General features: G+C 39.9%; 1 protein-coding gene across 1 annotated transcript in view; it reads left to right on the top strand.

The window, feature by feature from the left end:
• Nucleotides 1-17905, top strand: part of GRID1 (glutamate ionotropic receptor delta type subunit 1) — a 544815-nt gene that overhangs the window by 511245 nt on the left and 15665 nt on the right. Inside the window, exons 13-15 of the mRNA XM_056350722.1 lie at nt 4391-4586; nt 13164-13330; nt 14680-14920. Coding sequence (XP_056206697.1) covers nt 4391-4586; nt 13164-13330; nt 14680-14920 — 604 coding nt within the window. The remainder of the gene's footprint in view (nt 1-4390; nt 4587-13163; nt 13331-14679; nt 14921-17905) is intronic.

Below are 17905 nucleotides of genomic sequence, written 5' to 3'. Positions count from 1 at the left end.
ATCACATCTGACGACTCCAGTTAAGTTAATTGATCAGCAGTTACATCAAAGCACTTAGTGAGGTTTAGTCTATCACTTAGATAAGATTTGTTCATATTATTAATCCAGAAAGGCTTGGGTTCATAGATTTCCAGAGTAACATAAACCTATACTGGCAGCATATTTTTAGTCTGTATACTTACAGTTACACAAGTCTCTTACTTGTAAGAAAACAGCTCCAAAAAGTGCAACTTAACCAATATCATTATTGTAGCAATTATTTCTAGCTGTCTACTTATAAACACTAGTAATTGCCTGACTCTTTATTCTACAGCATATGCTTTATGTCAGCTTCTTTCTGAAAAATAAAACAAGCAGAGAGAGTCCAGTTTTCAGTTGGCTGTAAATGAAGTAATTGCAACTCCACTGGAAATTATGTATCAATTGTTGTATTTATCTAGCAGGCATAAAAGACACCATTTTTGTTTAGATTAACCACAGATACATTTACTTAAATCAATTGGTTTACATATACTGGTCTATTATAGCAATCACACAGTGGATGTATTTATCTACAAATTGAAGTTTGGCTTCTATAACTGTGAGGAACATTGTCTTTTTCTGCTTTACTAGTTTTATCTTTAATCACACTTACAGAGAGCCCTTAATGGGTTGTGAGATCCAATAACTGAGGTGGTAAGGTTAATGGGGCATCTTGATATGCTACACATTTTTGTTGTGAATAATTTTGTATATTAAGTGCAAGAAATCTTTGCCATAGGGAAGTGAGGCAAGAATGTCAGTGGCTAAAGAAGGTGGGTCCAGCTAATGGCTGGTGGCAAAAACGAAGCTTAAGAATGATGAGGGCAGCTGCCTTTAAAGAATGACTTAATTTTAAGATACAACCAACCTGAAATCACAGAATTGTGGAGTCGTTTAGGCAGGAAAAGACCTTTAAGATCATTATATCCAACCATTATCCCAGGACTGCCAAGTCCACCGCTGAACCATGTCCCTAAGCACTGCATCTACATATTTTTTAAACACCTGAAATGTAGCCGTGTAGTAGTATTTTGTCTACCAATGGTAGGTCTGAGGCAGTTAAAATATCAATGCTTAAAAATGACATGTGATTATCTTAATTCACCCTGTAAAAGCAAGGAGATACTGATATCCATTAAGTATCTTTTCTGTATGTGGCTGTACCCACCACGTCCAGATCTTTTGGTCACCTCTCTGGCCATGGAGATGCTGAGCATCACCTCTATTTTCAGTGCAGAAATACAGTACAGAGAAATTTTTTACACAGTGTAAGAATGAGCTGTGATGTAGACCATTCCCTGTCAGGATAATTTCAGAGAGAGATTTTTGTCTAAATGGTCCATTTGGTAAAAGCATAAGGTTAGCTTCTCACTCAAGCACTCACCATCCTTCTGAATTTATACTACAGGAACCGCTCACAAGCTTGATTCCTACTGTGCCCCTGACTGTACCCTTGGGTGACTGCCTCTCTCACAGGATATTTCCAATGGTGGTGCAGTGTGGAGGCTTTCCTTTGTCAGTGGCTGTTCTTATAATACATCAAACAGGACACTGCGAGACAGGCACATGTAATCCTTAGGACATAAAATACTCTGCATTATCTCTTCCAAGGAAAATCTGCCAGCTAAAGGGGCAGTAGTTGTGTTATTCACCACACCCAGGCAAAGGCTGTGCTTCCCTCCCTGCCACCAGTACAGGTTATCTGTTTATTGTAAAGCATTTAATTTAAACTCTGAATTTGCTCACTGTGCCTTGAGATGTTTAGAGAATTGAAGAAACTGTGCTGCTCAAAAAGCAGCAGGTACTGTGCTTTTGTACAGTACTGATAATCAATAAAATGTAATTTAGCTAAAACAGAAATACTGAAGGTCAATACAGTACAATTTAGCTAAAACAAAAGGCATATTTCTGACAAAAAGCTTCCACAGCAGTAGAGGCAGTAGAAGTGATCCAGAAAACAGTGACATTAGTAAAACTGCAGGTGGAATTATTTTTTTTTTTAATATACAAACGCTCATGTACAAACTTTCAAGCAGAATGGCAGAGTGAGCAGTAGGCATTTGTAAAGTTATCAGCTGAAAGCTGTTTTAAAGAACATTAGCTAAACACGTTTCTGCTACTGCGCTTCTACCAGACATGCACTCCCACACACCCCAAAAACCGTATGCCAAACCTGGTATAAAAAAATGTTGCCACAGAAACCCTCCTGTGTGTATTGAGTACTTTTCTTTGTCATTTGTACATAAAATAGACTGAAAAATGTCTTTTAACAGCCAGATCATCCATCCCTGGGATGTAAGAAATTCCATGGGATATGATAAAACTTATTTTAAAAAATAAAGACAGAACTAAATGTAGCATGTAATCATTTAGCTTGAGACGGGAGGAAAAATGGTCCTGTTCAATGAAATGTACAGGAAACATTTAGGAGACGAGAATATAACTTTCAGGATTGTTAAACAAAGAGAGAAATAAAACTGATATGAATTCTCTCATTTTTCATTAGAATTTTGAATTTCCAGCAACCTCCTGGGTGTTCATTTTGTACGTTACCAAAGTGCCATATACAGAGCTAGAGAAATAACAGGAGGTTTGGGGTTTAATGTAACTCCCAGAGTTAGCCCAAATCCACAAGTGTGCAATGTATATAGAGAAAAACTGTTCACACACAGTCTTACTTAAAGCTGCTTAACAGCTTAAAATGATAAAAAATCCTTAACACAATTTAAGAACTTAAACCACTTAAGCTGTTTGAAGCAGCTTGTGAGTTTGGAGAGTTTTGGTGTGGGTGGGAGAGGCATCCCTGCTGAGCTGCAGTCTGGGGACAGGGCTGGTGGGCTCCCGCGCGGCGTGTCCCAGGAAGGGGACCCTTTTGGAGCCATGCTTGGGCAGGCTGGAGGCGGCGTGGTGGAGAAGATGGAAGAGTTTTCTACATATTTTTACATAATAGTGTGTGTATGCCTGGATTGCTTCGCTTTAAATAGTGTTGCAGGGAATCTTACAAGTTGTGAGTTGTAAGCAGTGGCACATCCCCCCAAGTGAAACAGGGAGAACGGAGGCAGAAATATGTTGTCTGTGACAAGTCTTCAGCTGTGGAAAACAGTTTCAGCCCATGGTCCAAGGGAAGGGTCCTCAGGAGCACTGCAAAGAGATCTTCTGCAAGAGCTGCAAGGCAAAATGTTTTGCTTTTGTGGCTCCGGGAGTTGGAGACAGGTGGGAGGTGGCATGAGTGGGCCTCTGGATGTTTGGAGCTGGTTTGGTTTTTTTCTGAAATATTCTGTTTGGGAAAAAGAAATGGTGAGGGGGGAGGCACGGAGGGTTGCTTTAGTCTGACAGCATTAGTCAGTCAGTCCTGTCAGAAGCATGTAGTTGTTAGGTGAAGCCATATGTTTATAAAACATAAAATAAACCATTACTTATGAGATCCAATTTGGTCCCTTCCGCTGCACATGGTGGTCGATGGTTGAATGTGTGTCTGTGTGTCTGTGTGTGCATACACCCCGATGAAAGCAATGGTGGCACTGCACAGAAGCCCTGCGTGAGGACAAAGGGAGGAGGCACAGGAATGGGAATGAACATCTGAAGGTGGAAAACAGCTAGGATGCTGCTTCTGAGGGCAGTGATGCCACCTCAAATGTTTTGCAACTTGGTCTGGTTTTCATTGATGCAGGCCGTGATTTATACCTTTCTGTGCAGAAAAGACTGTAAAACAGGAGTGAATTATATTCTGTACAATTTGAAAATAAATGGTGCATTCACAGCCACTCACGTTGAGGCCCATTTGCACTTCCAGAGTGGTATGATGAAGCTAGGCCTGTGTGTGAATGAAAAATGCCTGTTTTACCAGAGGCTGTGAAAAGCGAGCAAGTGAGAGAGACTTAGTGGAAACTGGAAGCGAGACTTATAGCTGTTTATTTAAAACAATGGTATTGATTTAGAGTCAGATGGAGCATTGGTGTAACTGCAAACTAATTCTACTGAATTCTGCGAGGTATTTCTGCTGGTGCTGATGGATCTGGAAGTTTATATTTACAATCTGAGTTTTTCCTGTGCTCGAATAGGTCTTGCTTGCACTACATTCTTGTGCAAACTTGGCATCATAATATTTAACAGGAAAGTTATCTGTCCAAAAAAAATCTTTGCTGGGGTGAAAAAGAGCTCAGGTATAGTTAAATTCATAAGATCTCTATACAATTAAATCACTGCTTGGTTTTCTTTTATGATGAGGAAAGAGATGTGCAAATGATACTAGGTGAGGGTAAGGGCTTCCTGACTAACGAGAGACATAAAAAAACCCCCAACATTTAATGAATGAAATCTTGGTAATGTACTATATAATACTAATATCTTGATATCGCTTGAATTTCAGAACATTTCAAGATCTGTCCAAACAAATGGATATATCTTACGGTACAGTGAGGGATTCAGCAGTGTATGAATACTTTAAAGCAAAAGGGACCAACCCTTTGGAGCAGGATAACACATTTGCTGAACTGTGGAGGACTATCAGTAAGAATAATGGGGCAGATAATTGTGTATCGAACCCTTCTGAAGGCATCAGGAAGGTAAGACTGGATCACAAGGTTTTTAATTTAATTTTTGTTCTGTATCAATGTTGTTTGCGTGGAGTTAATACTGTTAAGTCACAGGAAAGCAATTACGTAGTCATTAAAAAAATATCCATATCTAAAGTTCCTTTTAGTAACTCAATAGCAGGTAAGAATCATATTTTGAGGTCATTGTTTTGAATTTAAGTACTTTAGCTCTGCCTAAGTCTTCAGTATAAAAGCCCCTCTTTGCGTCTGGCCATAAGTTTTCTCAGTTTCTTGGGAGCTCTGATAATGCTATTTTGAATGTTATTCTTTACATTATACAGGTACTAACACTTGTTCATTGCTCGAGTATTTTGTTTTTTTTTTTTCTCTGAGTTGGTGGATTGAACTTATTGGAAACATGAGTAAGAATCGAGAGATTCACTGAACGTATACTCAATTCCCTTAGAACAGGAATTTAATGCAAGGCTTTGTTTATGCCAAACTTTAAAAAAATGCATATACTCTTTCACATGTCACTGTGCTTTCACATTTTATCTCAGATACGGCTACTCAATTTTTTTGATGAAACTGAGCATTGATGTGGGATTCAAGGAGTGATAAATAAAAGCTTGGGATCCTACATCATTGTGCCGAGTCCTGTGATAAATAACCCTGGTTCACATCATGCAAATACAAATGTTCACGCTTTCTCACTCTTAATCTGCCTCCGTTCCCTGCTTCCCATCTTGTAGCTCAGCAAAACCAGATACTAAATACCATCAAAGCACATGTGTCCAGGAGTATGTTATGGCAGAAGGGATGAAGACATGATGACGAAAGTTTAATGTGCTGCTTCTTTATTGAAAAGTGTCCTCTTTATTTGTCAATTGATTTTTTTCATAAAACAAGCTAACATCTGTTATTAACATAGTGATTGATCAGAGTTATTCTGCTGCCAGTGAATGTTACTAGTTCTTTCTGCTTTCATAAGTGGGAAATAATAAAATGGTTGGGGCTTGGGTCTCTTATTTCTTTGAACCTTTGAAACCTTTTCTGAGCAGTCAGAGGGAAAGCATCCAAAATTTAATGGTTTTTACAGCACCATAAGGGGTGTGAACACAATAACACAGGCCATCCCATTCCTGAAATCCAAGTCCTTTAATATAAGATTTGCAACTGTTTGTGTGACTTTGGGACAAAATAGTTACACAAACACTTGTGTCTTCTCAGCAGAGGAGTATTTAGTCAGTAGTTTTGTATCCGCCTGCCTTTTCTCCCATCTCCCAGCTGAGCTTTACTTAAGCCCTCTGCCCTCAGCTCAGATAGCTTTTCTTCCTTGGGACAAGGTAGAGCTCTGGCAATAGCGAAGTCTGCAGTGTGTTGATTCATTCTTTTTTTTTTTTTTATCTGCTCTGCACTTTGTGAAAATGAGGCCTCTATTTTGAGATAGTTTGTTAGCATTTAAAGGAGGTAAAAATAGAGACATTAAGTACTCTTCTATGTATCCTAGCATTAAAATGAATAATAAAACAGTTTAGCTTAGAAAAATGCACAGTATTTTTTTTTTTTTTCATTTTTACCATTCTTATGCCAGTGGGTGCTCTTTAATGATGAACTTGTAAATACTTTCATTCTGTAAGCCTACTGCATGCTGCCATTTATGATAGCTAGTTTTGCCGAAGCCAGAAATGTAACTGTAGATTGGCAGGCTGTTTAGAATACCAATTATATTGTTTGTATGGAGCTGACAGTTCCATCCTATCTAGGTGGATAACTTTTCATATTAAGTTTGATTTCAATATTGTGGGGTGAGTTTTATATAACTTGATCAGCTCACTCAATTAATGTCACTGATAAATTTACTTCAGTCCCCGAAGCTGACCGAAGCTGCTATTTGATTAGACACCTACGTAAATTTGGCTTAACATTTAATAACGCTGTCAACTAAACTGTTGTATTTTTAGTTTAAGTGTCGCTCTTCCTGGCTCATTGAGCTCTTTGAATAAACAGACAAGTTTTCCATGTCAAGTATTATGGATAGAAATTCTGTGTTTTCTAAATGAGAATTTATGTCAGCCAAAGAAATGGAACTTTCTATCTGTAATAACGTACTGCTGCATGAGAGGTGTAAATGTGCCTTTAAAATGTACTTTAAAATGTACCATTTAGAAATGGGAAATCTAAATCTCTTTAGCATAAAAAGATCCCTGCAGCAATTTTTCTGAATGATGACTTGCCTGAGAATGCAAAAAAAGCAAAGCACTCCCTTTCTCCCCTCCTTCCCCTTTCCATTTTCTTCAGTCACTGTTCAGCTGCAGTTGCAAAACAGAGGAATGCTGCTTCAACACAAAACAGGAGAGTGCTGCTTATTTATGGTACAGGCAGGTCGTTCAGATGTTTGTTCCATTTACATACCTCCATTTCCCAGAGATTTTCCTACTCCCGTTGACTGCCTAAAAACAAAAGGATAATAGTTGGAAGAAAGTCCTGAAAGCTTTTGTGACACTTGGTTGCTATGGCAGAGGTCTCTTTTCAGACACAGCCCAGTCCCTGTAGCCACAGTGACCATCTCCCATTGTCCAGGCACAGCTTTCGCTGCACTGGGAGAGCTCCGGAAAGGGCGTTAATGCACTGCAAAGTTATGTATGCACCAGAAGGACATTTCACAGCCAGGGGGACAAGTTGCTTTTGTTGTACTCCCAAGGCAGTTGAGAATGGTCATTGCAGATGGAAAACATCCTCCTATTCATAAATGTCTCTGTGTAGCAAAAGAGGAGGTTAACAGACAAATCACCAGTCCATACAAAATGCTATTTTGCCACTCAGGTTTCCTGGTTACAAACAGATGTGGATTAACTAATGTCGTATGGAAAGTTTATTTCTGGTTCAAGGTACAGCCAGGATCCCCAAGAAGCGTGTGGTGGGTAGCTCCTGCCGTCTTTTCCCAGGTGGACATTGGTACTGGAATCACACTAAGCCACTTGTAAATCTCAGCAAACTGTTTTGATTTGCCAGTGGCAATCAGTTCTTCAGGGTACCTATTTATTACCAAAACTTACGTAATAACCTGTGGCTTTTTTTTTCATTGTGGGCAGCCATTTTTGCTTTGAAAAATGAAGTAGTAGGATTCTTATGTAATCCCATACATATATTTTATATATATACATAGGATAATTAAACTCCTATTGTATTATTTAAAAGTGTTACTTTGGTGGAGACCGTTTGTTCCCCTGTTCAATCAATCTGGTGCAAAAATTTCTCTAGATCCTTTGTTTTCTTCCTGTGTATCACTTTTGATGAAAAGTGATCAAAACCAAATACAGTACAAAATGTGAATGTATCATTGATTTAAGCAATGGCACAGTAAGATTTTATTTCTTCCCTTTTTTTGCTTCCATCAAAAAGTTTCTTTCCCTTAATGAAGACTAAACATTAAATGATAATGTTTCTTGTTGAACAGTCACCTCCATTCATTTTTAGTTTGAGAGTAAAAGTATTTTAAAATTTTGATGAATAGTGTTTTTTTTTAATTATTTTTTTTCCAAGAATTTATTTTCCACAATGAATTTTATACTGTGAATTGCGGTTCCTCATCCATATGTTTTCATGGGTCCTCAAAAATTTCTCCATTTCTCAACCCATCAGCCTTTGGAGTAAAAGCAAATGCTTCCTTAAACCTGAATATGTTTCATCCTTTACTGGCTCCTTAATTACATTAATTTTTAAATCATTTCAACAGGATTAAATGACATGTTTTCTTTTCATTAGAGCTGTGTTGCTTCTCTTAAAGCACTTTTTTATTGATAATAAATGTTATCCAAGCATGGTTTTGAACTATTAATGCCAATGTAAAGGTCACTTTTTTATATTTCTGTAGTATCAGCCATATAATGGGATCAGCCACAGTGACACTCTGTTCTGGCAGTAAATTAATCATGAATGTTGCATTATTCTAGCACTTTTTTCTGTAGTATGGTAGCGTCTTCATAAGTTTCAGATAAATCACAGACATATCAGTGATTAATCTGAAATCCATCTTTTTTCAAGTTTTTATTATTTCTTACCATGCTTTATTTGAAAAAAACATTGTTTTGCCATGAGTAAGCCAGGTTCCTTTGAACAATATTCTTCCATCTCCCTCCACATTGAAGAGTGACATTATGAGGTTGCTTACTGCTTTTTAGAAGTATTACTATTCTCTTTGTGGTCCTTCTTACATCTAGGAAGCAATCTTCCTTGGTCTTTAAATTTTGCATGATTATGAAGAAGAAATATTTTTAATATAAGTTTTGCTTTGGGTGTTTTGGGTTTTTTTGTTTTGTTTTGTTTTTTTCATTCTTTCCCTTAAGGCTGTTTTCTTAAAACCTCTTCAACTAAAGACAAATCTGGTGTCTTTGGTGTACATCACCATGGTAGTCCTACCTGGGTGGAATATATGTGTGCTGTTTTGGCTGAAATTATGTTAAAGAAGTTTTTGAAAGTTTAACTGAGCTATTTTTGTTTTGTTCTGCAACATGTCTTCACGCTGAGAGTCACAATAAGGCCATAGCAAAGGAGCAAAATATGAGAGCCTATTAAAAGTCTAACTCTGTGTTTCATTTCAGTCATTCAAGTTATCTTACGTATTCTCAGCTGGAATTTGCCACATTCCCTTTTACCATCTCTTTCTATATGTTATTTTTGCAATGATGTCTGATCACTGAACATTTTTATGGGCTCTAAAAACATACAGTGCAGGCCTTAGATAGCTGGGCTGTGAATGCAAGAGCCTGAGGATACGGATCTTTGCTGGACTGTGATCAGGACTTGGTTGCATGGGTAGGTACATGTGTCATGTGCAGCTAGGGAGTTTTGATGAGTTTCCAGCACATACATCCCATGGGTCAGTGCCAGGTGTTTCCTGTAATTCTTAGTCTTCCTGCCTCCAGTACTGCTCTGGCCTGGAAGCTGAGGGGTATGCACATGTGCACACACGCATTCTTTCATGTGACAAAAATTAAAAGTTTAAACTACTTTGATTTTTTTTTTTAATTTGATTTTTGGTTTTAAATAAGTGTCAATTTGATTGTAGTTGGCTAGTAAAGGTATATAAAAAGTAAAATATCTCAAACACATGTATGTGTGTGGCTCTGTGTCTTGTACATACATTTTTCAAAAGTTGTCAGTTTTTCTTTAAATTGAACAAATTATACTGTTTAACTGTCACAACAGATGTCAACAGGGATGTGAAGGATGCTGAATTTAAAGAGCAACTAAATACTTGGTCATAAGGAAGCTTTCCATGCAATGAACACACTAATAGTACGAGGTCTCCACTCTTCAGACAAGAAAACTATGCAAGTGGAAGAAGATTTGGAAGAGAGAAATTATCCCTTAGGAAAAAGGGATCTTTGACGATTCGGGTTTTAGCAGACAGGGGAAACAGTCTCACATCCAGTATTTCTGGGAGTTGAGAAGTATGCGTAGCTAAGAGTTTAAAACTCAGATTCCTGTTTATGCTAAAATGATCGGGCTGTCAGAGAAATAATGCTCTACAGATGTAATGGCACTGGATAGAACAATTTATGCCATAAAAAATATAAAACTTATATGAATAGGCTTGGCAGATTTTGTTTATTAACCACTTATAGATGTGGGCTATAACTTAGGATGCAGCATTGCAAATGCAAGAGAAGTAGACTTTTTCAGAAGATCTGCTGTCCAACATCTAAGTCAATGTACAAAGCTCTTCTCTATAAAATAACATAGGAAAACTGAGGCTTGAAAAGTAGAATCAATAATGTGATTTTTCACAAGGAATTGTCTTATAATTTAAGTCAGATGTTTGAAGAAGACTGTGTTCCTCAATTATTACTAAGAAAAAGATGTGGAATGTATGACATGTTGTCACTGTTCTTCTTTTCTAATTTGTAAATTTGAAAAGGTGATTTACAGAGCAATTCTAAAACAACCAGAGGCTATAGCTCTTTAAAACAAACATTAAAAAAAAAAACCACAAAACAAAACAAACAAAAAAATCCAAACGAAAAACCAAGCCCCCCAAAAAACCCACACCAGAAAAACGCAAGACATTTTATCACAGTGATTTAGGCCAAATCTTTTATGGGTCTTCTCTTTCTGTACTTCTATCAGGCAAGTTTTTGTTCTCTAATATCACGGATTTTGAATAAATACTAACAAGTGCTGTTGTCTTTGGTTCCATGAGTTTCTATTTTAATGCACTTGAACCTGAACAGTTTTCTGTTTTGGTACCAGAGGTACCAAAAGCCTAGGTAGTATTTACCATAGAACACAACCTGCCTGGGTTGTGCAAAAAATAGGGCTTTGGATGGTCCTTCCCTGCCAGGAGCACCAGTGGGGGGGTGCCCATTGCCTGTTGTCCCTAAGCAGGCAGAAAGCCTATCAGCACCATTGCAGATGTGAAGGCACAAAATGTGAATCATTAAAGCCCATCACAGGAACAGCAGAGGACAAGATGCAGAGATTTGCTGCTAACAACCCAGTTAGTTATGGCTATGTGATCATTCAGAAAATACCTTTGGAAAGCACATTTTAGGCTTCCAAGAACGTAGGTTGCTGGCTGAATTTAAGCTAGATGCCTTGAGGAATCACTCCCTTGCCATCCTTAATTTTTTTATGCATCCTTGTGTTGATAGGTTATGAAGCCTTTTCTGGCTGTTGCGTACAGTAAAAAGTGGTTTGCTTGTTGCTCCCACTTTATGCCACCATTACCAGTTTAGGTAGACAGCCAGGTATATTTTATGTGTATTACAATGTAGATGTGGAAGTCTTGCTCTGGTCTGGTTTCATACAGTGACATTGAAGTGAGAGATACTTTTATCAATATGCTAGTTTAATGAGTCGTGTCAGTTTAATCAATGTATGATTTTAACAGTAGAGTCTGTGGGTCCTATTTGAATAAATTCTGTAAGGTCCATACTGTACTTAGATTTTAATGATGTTTTGTAGTAGTATTGCAATAACTATCTGAGGCTATGTGCATTAATTACTGTTACTGAACTGACCAGAGAGGTGGCAAAAGAGAAGGTGGGGACAAACACACGATAATGGCATGTGCATAACAAACAATTATTTTCAGAATGCTCAGTATAGGTTCTTTTAAATCTTTCCAAAGAGGAAAGATATAACATTTTTACTCTGTTTTAACTCAGAAACAAATCTGGGGATCTTTGATTGCCTTTATTGCAGATAAAAGGGAAGGGGGGTGGGAGGGGGGGAGAAACATGTAGATTGTGGCAAATGGCTTACAGAAAATCCAGACAACATACTTTTAATTTTTGTTTCCCTGGATTCTACCCACTAGAGGATAACTCACCCATTTGATTTATTGTCATATTTAAACAACTGTCAGGGACTTCAGAAAGCTGCAGTTTATATCAAAGCACGGTGAAGTAAAATTAGCTAAATTGCTCAAGTGAAGAATCCAATATGATAAAATAACTAAGGGAGGCTTACAGGTGAATTCAAAACCAAGCTTACACAAAAAGGGAAACTATGTGGAAGGATGAGCTAACTCCATGCCAGAGCTGGAGCCATTTGCTAGGGGAGCTTGGTTATGCATAAAGAAACATGTGCAGGACTTCAGCTCCTTGCCTTGCTTTGTTCTGACCTAAAAAAACCCTGAAATCACCCAAAGTTTTAAAAAAAATTAAAAAAAAAAAAAGTCTTGGAGGTCTACATTTGTGACTACTCATTTATTTGCATCAGATATTCCAGCCCATCTGTTCCGTTGTGCTCTCTGTGCTCACTAGAGACTTAAAAACATACTACTTAAATATATTAGGAAACCAATGATTACTTTAACCAAACAAAATGATTACTTTTTTCTTTATTGAATCCCTATCCAGAGATGTTTCTTACATCTTATGTTAAGTAAGGTGATTTACATTCATCATATGCTCTGCATGCAGGCATTGGTTTGAATCCAAATTAAGGCTGACATTTAAGGACATCTGCGTGGGTGTGCACTAAAATAAAGCAATATTTGTCCCAAAACTGAGATAATAGGAGATGCTGGTGACTTTTCTTACCTGTGAAAAAATGAGGGAGTTCTTTAAGCTCAGAGCATGCCTTTTGTTACAGGACAAAAGGTTATAGCTCTGAGAAGGGGCTTTGTGTTTTTACATATTTATATGAGAAAAGCTGCAATGTTATCATTTTGGTGACTATGATGACTAGGAAGCACCACTTAGTGCTCATACTGTACCCATCTAGTTACAGGAATGTATATAACTGGTCACATCCCATGTCTCTTACAAAACATACATCAAATTTCATCAGCTGAGGCAACAGCTTTCATTTATAATTAATAACCTGTTAGGTAAGCTTTGCCTACACTTACAGTTGGCTATGTTATCCTATGTATTCCTATTAAAAATGAAAGACATTTTAGCAAGGTTAGAAGTAGATGAGGTAGTTAGGAGGGAAGAGTGTTAGAAATGTGCTAAGGTGGAGGTCTACAGATAAATGGTGACCTAATGAAATACCACCATGGAATAATTACAAGCTCAGGGTTTGCTTGGCTTGGCTTTTGTCCTATCTAGAAATGTGGTTTAGTTTATATTTGTGTTCATGCTGTATTTACAGGCAAAGAAAGGAAACTATGCTTTCCTGTGGGATGTGACAGTGGTGGAATATGCTGCGCTGACAGATGATGAATGCTCTGTGACAGTCATTGGAAACAGCATCAGCAGCAAAGGATACGGGATAGCACTCCAGCATGGAAGTCCCTACAGAGATCTTTTCTCCCAGAGGTAAATTGAAACAAAGCTTGTTTTATAGGATTCCTGTCTACAACCAGCAACCATTTGTGGTTCACATCAATTTTGGCAATTATTGAATAAAGGACAGTGAGTAAGTGACAGCAGAAAGGTTACGAGTTCAGGATTCAGCAAAGCTGCTACTTCTGCTCTTCATACATCTGCTTAGGGAGGAGGGGACTGGAGGTGGTGTGTGGCCTCGTAACTCCAGGCAGCAGTGCCTCTGGCAGAAAAAGGACTGATGTTCAGAGCTCTGTATGAGCTAGGGGAGAGATTGAAGAGAGCTCTTTGATTCACGCTACGTTTTGCAGGCTATGAAGCAACACGTTGCTCCCTACAGTAAGCGTGTAATAATGCCCTGGTTTATCCTTTAGGGTGGAGAGACAGGTCGAAGGCTTAGAGCGGTACAGGAAAACAAGAATTGCTACGTATTGCACGGGATTGCCAAGACTGAGACTATAAAACTATGCCATTTAGTGATCTCTGAGATGTCAGCTAGGAATATCTTTTTTCACATGAATGTGTACACTGAAATGAAGACATGCAGTTGTGCAGGCATGTGTGGCCTCAGCAGAAGGTGAGCGGGTGCTCTGCTCCAGGAAGGGGGTTGAAGTAAGATTTCCTTGTCTTGCTCCTTCTTTATAAAAAGGAGTAAAACTCCAGCTGTGTAACCAGAAACAAAGCTGCCTCCAGAGAAAAGATTGTTAGTAAACAGCTAGAACACTTATCAAACCAAATCCAAAATGAATCATTCATGGACAGAAAGGACACTTCACAAGAGACAAAACAATGATTAATTAGCAACTGTTAACACAGTAATTCAGGCATGAAGTAACAGCATTGAAGTAAAATCTTTTTGAATAAGCTACGTTTGCTGAAGTAAATGAGTTGGTTGCTGCTTAAACAGATTTGTGTTGTGGCACACAAACAGTAGCATGTTTAGTCTCACATGATTTTGAAATTATTGTGAGAGCAGCAGTGGAGTGGGTTGAGCGTTTCGCTAGTGGGACCAGCTGTTGCAGCTGAATGTAGCCAGACCAGCCATGACTAACTGGAATATGGTGATTTCCCTTGGAAGTGCTTCTTGCATTGCAGTGGAATTTTTTTACAGTCTCTTCTTTTTCTAAAGTTACCCAGTGGAGTTTACCTGCTGCTGTAAGTAGAAAGAAATCTTGCTGTAACAGAGTTTCAGAGTGAGAATGCTGCACGGTGGTGATGGTGGTGGTGGAATGGAGTTTTGAATGGTGGGGCAGTAGATTTAAGAGTTATGTGACATACAGAAAAGATGAAAAAACTGAAAGAGTATCATTGAAAATAATACTTGTCTTCTGAAATTTCTGCAGGATCCTAGAGTTGCAAGAAAGTGGAGATTTGGATGTTCTTAAACAGAAATGGTGGCCACGGATGGGACGTTGTGACCTGAATAGCCATACCAATGCACAGACAGATGGGAAGGCACTCAAGCTTCACAGTTTTGCAGGCGTTTTCTGCATTTTAGCAATAGGCCTTCTTCTTGCATGCTTGGTGGCAGCATTGGAGTTGTGGTGGAACAGCAACCGTTGTCATCAAGAAACACCGAAAGAGGTCCATAACTTTTATTCTTATCACAATTAAAAGTAGAAAACACAAAAGAAAGAGCAAGGAAGTGGAAGTTGTGGGATTTTAGGTGCTCTCATACAATAAATTTGATATATTTTGATTTGCCATACTAAGCTTTGCATATAACTTTTTGGGTGGTTGTTTCTAAACAAATAAAAAACCCCAACAAAACGTGTCTTTTGTGCACACGGAAGGTGCCAAACTGACAACCCTGGAGACTAAAGTCCTCTATTTATAGAGCAGGTACAGCATGGGCAGCAGCAGTGCAAACTTCCCCACATTGCCCCACCAATGTGCCTCAGTCCTAAGCTGGTGAGACCACCTTTAGGGGTAAGAGAGTAGTTCAGAAACACCCCCTTGGCCTCTCTGCTGTGAGTGACTGGGAGACCAGTCATAGGCACCCATTTGTGCCGCCAGTGGTAATGTTTTCTGTGATCTGAGACCCCCTGCGTTGGCTGTGAGAGCCATATCTATCCTGCACAGGCTGTGCAGCTGCCAGCCAGCTGGTAGCTGTTTTCCTTCATGGCTGACCTAGGCTGAGTTTGAAGAGGTACATGAGCAATTAAAAATAAACCAGCTAGTTATTAATTGAATAAGCCATATTGCCATGACACTGTTGAAATGCTTCCTTTCTTTTGAAATCAGTTTTATTTCTAAAAGTAGGAGACTCTGAGTAAACCAACCTTCATATAACATATTTTACCTAGGAAAATACATCTGAGAATTCCTTCGGTTTGAAGTTTTCATGCACAGCAGCAGTAGTTAGCAATGCTATGATAGAATAATCAGCACACACTCAGACCTGTCTTGCATGAAGCCTGTATTTGTTTACGTAGATTAAATGTTTAACAGACTAACCTCTTGTAATTTTGGAGACGCTGAGGCATTTGTAGGTGCTTTCATCTTGGAGCAGATGTTTGTTACAAGCAAATAATAGCAGTGAGCTACACTACAGCTGGAAAACGGTGCATAGCCCATCAATTCCAATCTATGTTTCTCAAGTTGCCAGGAGTACTACGCTAATTGACATACCTATCACCTGTAAGCAATTCTGGCAAATGGGACCTGGAGATATATGTTGCAGTCTGTAATGCTGTGAAATATTTATCAGTAAGATTCCATTCTTCTGAGTTCCTGCTTCTCCCATTTGAATTCATCCATCAAGTGCTTGGTGATAAACATCTGTACCATGTTTGTGGGACAAAGCTGTAAAGCCACTTGCCTGTGGCTCCACTACATGCAGCAGTGAAAGGGAAATGTTGGTAAAAGGAAGCATGGCTCCAGTTTGCACAATGCAGTACTCCAAAAGCAGGCACAGGGAGAGCGTGAGTAGGTACTCTTGCTTATAAAGTAGGTTTCATATGAAGAGAAGTGCGTCTTTCATTGCTCTTTGGTTAAATACTGTAGAATTTTGCCCCGCTGCCTTGTAGAAGTCACTCCTGCTGTAACCCCAAAGGCCCCACTCCACGTGAGCACAGCGAAGGCCTCTCCCCAGCAGCAGAGCGCTCGCTGCCTGTGGTGGAAGCCTGGCAGGGCAAGGGACAGGGACCTTGTGTGCCATGTCCTCAAGCTGCCTGTGCACAAGCATTCCTCTTGCTATACTATGCAGTGTGTTCCCCTCTCTACGCTCAGGGACTCACCTTGGTGCATCTTTGTAGAGTGAGATGAGTATGCCCCAATGGCAGTTTCATATAGGTAAGGTGAAATAATTCACTCTTTTATTGCAAGGAGTTTAAAATACTCAGTTTCCATCTCTGGAAAAGGATCTGCTTTCCTGAGTTTAAGTATTTTCTTTTTCCCCATCCCCTTTGTTTTGCTTTTTATGATGTAAGAAGAGTTATCGCAAATCCCTGCCTACCCCATCCCAACTTTCCTCCCCTTCCCATCCGTCTCCTCCTCCTGCCCTTTCCCTCCACTGCGTTCCAGATTAGGGTTGCTCTGTACGCCCTCTTGCAGTTTCTGTGACAAACAATAGAATACTTTTAAGCTTCCATTTAAAAAAAAATATACTAAGGTTATCCATACAGTAAAGCTGTACTTGGGAAGACCACCAGTGTGTGGGACTGGGCCTGCCCGTGGAGCATAGCCACTCTGGGTTAAGGGTGGCAAGTTAAACCTGCTCACAGCACACATAAACAGGCTCGGGAAAGGTCGGTGATGTGGGTGCTGCCGAGAGGGAGCAGAGTCAGTGGGAGCCCTGGCACAAGCAGGTTGTTGAGGTTGAACGGGGAAGTGCGTGTTCCTGAGGAGAGGGCACAGGGATGAGGGCTCACAGGCTGAGCCAGCCAGGAGGAAAGCGTAAGGCAGGTATGCGAGGCAGGCGGGAGGGAACGTAATGAGGGGTCCCTCAAGAGGACAGCGGGGTGCAACGAAAGGCAGGTGGCTAGAAGCACCTTTGAGTCAGGTCAGAGCAGCTGGAGGGAAGGGGACACTGCTGCCCCGCACCACGGGTGGGCACGGTCTTCTGCGATCCTCTGCTTAAGCATGGCACAGCCCCACCTTGCCGTTACACTCGAAACTTTATTCCACCCAGACCCACTGCAGGCTGGGCCGTGTGACACGGTGCCTGTCACCTGAGCTCAGCCTGGCCCGGCCAGGGCTCCTGGCCCCTCGGCCCCTCAGCCCCTCACCCAGCTCCAGCTGGCCTGGGCAGGTGGGACCCCTGTGAGGCCGCAGTGGGTGCATGACTGGCCACCTGTGGCTGATGGCCGCTCACAGCTGATGGCCACCTGCCTGGGGCTGGGCTGGGATGGCACCATGGGGCTGGGAGGAGGGATCCAGTCACAGTGACTGCAACATCAGCTCAGTTATATCAGCAAAGGAGCATAGCAGATGTTTCTCGGTAGATCAGTGGGCAGAGATATAAATTTTATCTATGTACTACTAGTGAGGAGGGATTGAAGGAGGATTGCTGATGGCTACTGTAATTCAGATAGGAAACCACATTCCAGAAAAGGTGGTGTAGGTTGG

This window comes from Falco biarmicus, chromosome 9, assembly GCF_023638135.1.
Source record: "Falco biarmicus isolate bFalBia1 chromosome 9, bFalBia1.pri, whole genome shotgun sequence".
NCBI classification, from domain to species: Eukaryota; Metazoa; Chordata; class Aves; order Falconiformes; family Falconidae; genus Falco; species Falco biarmicus.
The sequence above is the reverse complement of the archived record's forward strand: the minus strand, read 5'-3'. Positions and strand labels throughout refer to the sequence as shown.